Here is a 6,719-nt window from a genome sequence, read left to right as displayed (position 1 = left end):
GATATCTATAATGTACATTTCAAGTGATATTAACAAATAATTACATAAACTTTTATTTTGCTTGAAAAAATCAGAATCATTGAGTTCTATAATAACTGGAGGGGAAACGTCAACAAAATTACTATAAATTATGCGTGGTCATATTGTCAAAGTCACGCGCTTTTTCACAATTGCGATTATATAAAATATCAATGCCAAGCACAAAAACTTTTAGAAATTTTATATTTAAAACATGCTGCAAACTTGTTTGGTATAGAGCTTATAGAGCTCAATGATCAGAATGTGATTGACTGCTGTCATATTGTAACGTGGGCGCTTTTTCCCGCGAAAATGACAATTTTAGATGCATCACAAAATGGCGATTTTTTTGTGTATTTCAAAGATTCTCATGTTGTTGTTTATTCATTTATTTGACCTGCTTTTAAGCAAGGAAACCCACGTTTTTATCGGCAGTAAAAAGGTAGGAACGTTTTTCATCGTTTTCATAACGTTTTGAAAATTGTTTGAAAAAATAATTTAAAATATTTTCGTTTTTTTAGCATGAATCGTTTGTACACAATGCCAAAGAAACGTATTACCTGGATAGAAATGAAACTATGACGGTATTTGATATGATATTTTACTATTTTTTTATTGTTTTTAGCTAGTTCAAACCGTTAGTGGTTTTATTTTCATTTACTACAGGTTTGGGCAAAGATTGTTCCATTCCCTTGGCAAGACAACAGATTGGTCGTAAGTTAAATATCAAAGAAATTTACGAAATTTTCAGTTTTCAGTGATTGCATGTATGAATTTTTTAGCCTGGAGTATCTGATCCTGAAATGCTCGAATTTAATATGTCGTGTATTGAGGAAGTTGTTATGCCTGGAGTTGTTTCTCGAAATTTGGTGAGCATTATGATTTAAACTTTATACGAAATACTTTACGAACAGATACAGCGTATTCTGCTGACGTCATAGCCGCCATTTTGGGGTACGAATTGAAAATGATTTTAATGTACTTTCAAACATGGCTGCTTTTTGTATTGTTTAGTTGATCCTTGGGGAACGAGCGAAGACGCTCTATCGCCTGTTGTTCTGTAATATTTAGCATTACAAATTTCATGTGTAACAATACATTTTTCTTATATTTGCAATATCAATGATACCATGTATAAGCTCCCTCTAGACTAAAATACGTATTAGTATTTTACGGCTGCATAAGTTTATTGGTTGAGAGCAATCTTAAAACGAATCTATGAACTTCTTTAATCATCCGTAGCCATTTTTTTTGCACAACCACAACTCATTGAACTAAAATACATGGAAGGAAATAATTGAAGCCAAATCTTACTCCAGACACGCGAGACTTTACCCCAGACACGCGTGTTTAGTGTTTCGAAATTCTCTCGCGAAGTGAAAACTGATTACTACACACGCGTGTCTGGGGTAAAATCACGGCTTCAAAAAATTATTAGTGTTTTGTATTGCAGGTTGCGTTCCATGTATTTCAGTTCAGTGCCACAACTATCTTGATCACATGATTTTATTTCAACATAAAATATATTTTCCATTTATGTAGACAGTAGATATCGCGCAGGTACAAAGAAAGGAAAAGAATAGGTTAGAGCATAATGACTTGACTATGTTGCTTGGATCTCTTGTTTACTTAGCTTCGAACTCAGTTCGAAAGCTAAAACAATGTTAAAATAATACATTGATACAATAGAGCAGAAGTGGAACATTGACATGTTTTACATGTGAAGTTTGCTGAATCGACCGAAGATGTAGTTTTTAAGCGCTTTTGAAAAACTGTTTCATTCAGGAATTGCGAATGATAATAATTTCATCTTTGTAACGTAACTTAGCATTCTAAGTATACAAACATGTGCTAAAAGTATCATAAAGTGTTTCAAATTTGTTTGCGTTCATTTTAAAACAAGTGATTGAGATTTTGATTTTTTAGTACAAGCAATTACAAAACAGGAAATGCAATATTACGTATTGAGGTCTTTGAAATGACCAATCATGAACCGTTATTATATATGGTAAGTAATACTGGATAGCTTTGTGAACTCTTCAACGTCATGTTCCGTCGCATGATTTAATTCTGTAGGAAACGCATGTAGTGGTTGGTTGTCCTCCCACTAGAATTTTGACGGTGCAAAGGTACATTTCTTATTGAAGTGACTAAGATATGAAGCATTTTTTAAATTAAATGTAGATATGATCTTCGCACTTTGTTGGACAATTTAAGCAATTGTCTCATGAACCTGAAAAATTCATATGAAGCATTTTTTGTTGATCATTATTATTTGCATTGCTTCCAGGTCAACTGAACAAAACTGTCCATCATTTGAGAAGTACGAAATCATCATACCAAGGTGTGTAGAATTTCATAGTAAGGTTCGTTTGTATACTTCTACTGTCCCTCGCAGAAATAAACATGGGAAATAATCTTGTTTAAAAAATGTCTGGGGCCGGTTGTGCAAAGCTTGGATAACGTTATCCATTGGTTGTAAATGATGATCGTCCAGGTTAATAACCTGATGATGATCGTCCATTTACAAACATATAACGATACTCCCGGGTTCAAACCATTTACTTTGTTATCCATTGGATAGCAAGTTTTTTTAACGGTTGAAAAAGGAAAAGTATAAGGTTTGACCTGAGTAATCACTGAAATAAAATATTGCTTCTAAAATTACAAAATTTCTTTGTCGCAACGAAAACATAAACACCTTTAAACAAGTTTGAAAATTTTACTATCCAATGGATAACGCTATCCAAGCTTCGTGCAATCGGCCCCCGAATGTAAAAAACTTACATTTAATTAAAAAATATGATTGTTTTATCAAATTGTTCTTTGAGTTAGTGTTATGATTCTGTTTTGTTAAACAGCCGTCACTATCGAACTCGGTTCACGACGCCAATAATTTATGGTGCTGCATCAAAGGTGCGTTTTATTTATAACGTTTGAACTTTGACGTTTATCAGTTTAGTCGAGAAAACAAGCAAGATCAGCATATTCAGTTAAGGGTTGAGTTGTGTTTTATGTAGAGTTAGCCGGCATGTTTTTGTTAAAGTTTTCTTCAAAAAATAAGCAAGGAAAACTAAGATTATTGTCCAATCTTATCTTGGTGTGAGGCATCTCTCTCTCTCTCATAAACGGCTCGTTTCTAATGGACTCCTCTCAAATTACCATTATCATAATTAAGATTTAAAAGCTCAACACAAAGTTTGAAATAGTTCCTTATCGTCGTCAAGTGTCGACCATTTCTTTGGGATATCTTGTTTGCACTTATGGAGACGAACTTTTTAGACTATGGTTGTAAAAAATGGTGTGGTAGAAATGTGTGTTAATATGGGCGTAAACTTGCTTCATTTTTGTATAGTATGAATGAAAACCTAGTTTGAATGTATATTTTGTACGTATAATATTTAATATAACATTCTATCTTGATGTTTAGATTTTGCCATATGACTTTAAAACTCTTGGCTGCCCAATTTTGGCTAATTATTATGAACTTTTCAAACCAAAACTACAGATGTGCGTACAATCGATGTTACATTATCTTTTTGTATCAGACCCTGGCCTGGGATCTGGTTTAAGAAATATGACGTCACTATTTGTATAGTTATGATAATGGACTGATGCTGAGAAACATGACGTCAAGTTACGTGCTATTAGAGTTAAATGGTAGAACAGACTACACTTATTACGCAAGCATGGCTGAGGTGAGGCTTGCATATCTTTTGCTTTGTTTTCAGTTTCATTGATATGAATAAAGAAGGTTATAAGATGTTTCACAGTCAATTTGTGTACTTGTGAGGCTTATCTATCCAATTAAAGGTTTAAAAAATATAAGCCAGCTCGTTAATAATTTCAATAAAAATATAATTCACCTAGTCAGCAGCTAAGCACTTGCTCAACTTTTAAAATGAGTTCTTTCATTTGCGAGGTTTGCTTTCAATGCAAATAAATTCCAGTGGTAAGCACGACAGTCTTTATTTTTAATAAAGATAAAAGCCACCCTAATTAAGAGGGGAGCACTACACCCTAGATAAGAGGGGAGCACTACACCCTAGATAAGAGGGGAGCACTACACCCTAGTTAAGAGGGGAGCACGACAAGTCTGTAACTAGGACTTCATTTTTTCACCTATTTTTGGAAAACATTGTTTACTCACTGTTTAGGAAAGTAAAATGTTTGCAGAGTTTGCAGCTGTTTGTGCCACTCCCAATTCACGAACTTCTCAGCAAAGTTGTAGTCATTGTGATTTTAAAAATTGTTGAATGTACTATATTTTTATTAAGGCTGGTTGTCTACGTAAAGCACAGACTTACCAACTGATGATCGATGATAATCTGAATAAATCTAATCTATCTCTCGTCTGGACATCAATGGTATTGACTATTATTTTCCACTTCCTTTGTTTCTAGACGTTGTATATGGAAGTCATTTTGGCTATTTTTACTGCTATTTTTATCGGCCATGATAGGGAATTTTTAAGCTTTCCAGCAGGTCTGTAGGGAAATGTTCAGTTTATGGCTGATGTTGGGTAGTCTTCATCAGGTATTAACTGGTATGGAGAGTATATCTTCTTCACCTACTATAGGGTGCGGGAATCATAAATGGTCTTACTGGTATGGAGAGGATATCTTCTTCACCTACTATAGGGTGCGGGAATCATAAATGATCTTACTGGTATGGAGAGGATATCTTCTTCACCTACTAAAGGGTGCGGGAATCATAAATGGTAACTGGTATGGAGAGGATATCTTCTTCACCTACTAAAGGGTGCGGGAATCATAAATGGTAACTGGTATGGAGAGGATATCTTCTTCACCTACTAAAGGGTGCGGGAATCATAAATGGTCTTACTGGCTGTTAAGTGATAACACAAATTATTTTCTGGAAGTTTCAAGAAAAGTAGTTTTGTAAGAAATGTTCAAGATTTTAGCGCCATATGTTACTCGAAATGCGATTTGTTTATGAATTAGAACAATTTTGTTTGAAAAGTCATTTTCTTATATATACAACTTCTGAAAAGGTTGTATTTTCGCAGAACTACGAGAGCTGTTTTGCATTTGATGATCTCGAAAACGCAAACTTGGAGGAGCGTTATGAAATCCTAAACGAAAGTGGAGTATCGTCCATAGTTTGGCAAAGTGAGGGCGTATTCGTTTTCCTAGCAACTGTAATAGATCCAGAATACAGGTTGGTAGCTAATTGGTTTGTGTCGTAGAATTTCCTTACAGTGATTGGAAGAATAATTTAGCAATTTTAATTTCGAGTAACGTAAGAGGATCGGCTCACAATTAGGTTTTTTTGATTTTAGTTTTTGTAACCTTTCAACAATGTTTGCTGTTTACGTGACTGGCCTGGAAAAAGAACGCAAAAGGCTTATTCCGTTTTTGGTATTGGGTACATCTGTATTTGGTTTGTTCGGTGTTTTGTTTCTTTTATATGTCACCACCAAATAATATTCTTCGTTGAAAAAGCAGCGTTTGATTTACTAACAATTTCGGCGCCTAAGACACAATATTGCTCGATATAGTGGAACATAGAATTGGTGAGTTTAATTTATAGATGCTTTGTTTTGGAGACGTATGATAAAAGAAAGTTAGTTCTGGTTTATGCGCGTCTGAAAACATTTATTTGTTCATTTTAAGATTTAAGTCCTTTAATCACTGGAATTTTTTAGTTGCCGCTTACATGAGCAAGTGTCCCGTTTAGGCGAGTGGACTCCCTTTGTAAATGTGTTGTATATTACTTTGACAGTTTAATTACATGGGCCATGGCAATCGAGTTGTCCCGCCTAGCCTGGACCCTGGTCGAGTTACTCGCTTAGGTGGGATCAAAATTCCTATGTAATTGCATTCTGTCGAGTTGGCTCGTCAAAGCGAGCCAAGAAATTTCATTCACGTATGCGTTTATTAGTTAGTTTAAATTGACATTGTTAGAGCGATGTATGCCAGAAAAATTGTTACCCAAAAGTTTGAATGGGATACCAAAATAATTAAAGATTTACTGAGTTCGGTATTAAGTCCTCAATAACCGAGCTCGAGGTCTTTATGGAGCAATATCGGACCGAGGTCTTTTTGTACAGACCGAGCCCGTAGGGAGAGATTTATACAAAAAGACAGAGGTCCGATATTTCTCAGTAAAGACCGAGAAAGCGAGGTTATTAAAAGGTTTAATATATGGCATTATTTGACCTGAAACGAAGCTTTGTTTCTTTCTCGTCTTTGCTGTTTTTTACGGGTTGACTTTCACTTTTCTAGTTTTTGTCATTAAAAAATAAATCGTTTCAAATTGTATCGTCTGGATAGTTAAACTGTTTTCCAAGTGTTTTTCCTTCGAATCACATTCGTAAATGGTTTTTTATTTCGTTTATTTTGCGTTTTGCTGTTTGCTTTACGAAGTTTGTTTACATTTGACTGTAAAATTACGCGTTTTGGACCGTCGTCGATTACGGGAAAATAATGGACCGGCAAAAATGTTTCTGAGCCAATCAAAGCGCGCCATTTTGCCGAAAGTGAAGCTTGCCATATAATAATAAAATATAAAACTTATATCGAGTTTAACAACGATAAACTATAGCCGTGAAGCAGTACGTGTGATTATGGCTCACAACTATTGAGATAATAAATTTAGTCCTACAAAGTTGACAAAACAGATACGCAACTAATTTTTCCTGACAAAATTTGCTCTCCCGTGCAGGTCAACACCTTTCA

General features: G+C 34.7%; 2 protein-coding genes across 2 annotated transcripts; both read left to right on the top strand.

The window, feature by feature from the left end:
* The first annotated feature begins 370 nt into the window (after positions 1–370).
* Positions 371–1,752, top strand: LOC124442830. Its single transcript, XM_046993330.1, has 4 exons — positions 371–602; positions 685–732; positions 801–887; positions 1,561–1,752. The coding sequence occupies exons 1-4, from the start codon at positions 597–599 to the stop codon at positions 1,684–1,686; spliced, it is 267 nt and encodes an 88-aa protein (XP_046849286.1). The 5' UTR covers positions 371–596; the 3' UTR covers positions 1,687–1,752.
* Positions 1,753–3,506: 1,754 nt separating this feature from the next.
* LOC124443224 (cation channel sperm-associated protein subunit epsilon-like) lies at positions 3,507–5,732 on the top strand. Its single transcript, XM_046993760.1, has 4 exons — positions 3,507–3,716; positions 4,296–4,385; positions 5,048–5,199; positions 5,321–5,732. Exons 1-4 carry the CDS (start codon positions 3,633–3,635, stop codon positions 5,463–5,465), a joined length of 471 nt encoding a protein of 156 aa, XP_046849716.1. The 5' UTR covers positions 3,507–3,632; the 3' UTR covers positions 5,466–5,732.
* Positions 5,733–6,719: the final 987 nt, after the last annotated feature.

Source organism: Xenia sp. Carnegie-2017, unplaced genomic scaffold (assembly GCF_021976095.1).
Source record: "Xenia sp. Carnegie-2017 unplaced genomic scaffold, XeniaSp_v1 HiC_scaffold_20, whole genome shotgun sequence".
NCBI classification, from domain to species: Eukaryota; Metazoa; Cnidaria; class Anthozoa; order Malacalcyonacea; family Xeniidae; genus Xenia; species Xenia sp. Carnegie-2017.
Note: the sequence above shows the minus strand (reverse complement) of the source record. Positions and strands in the feature narration are given on the sequence as shown.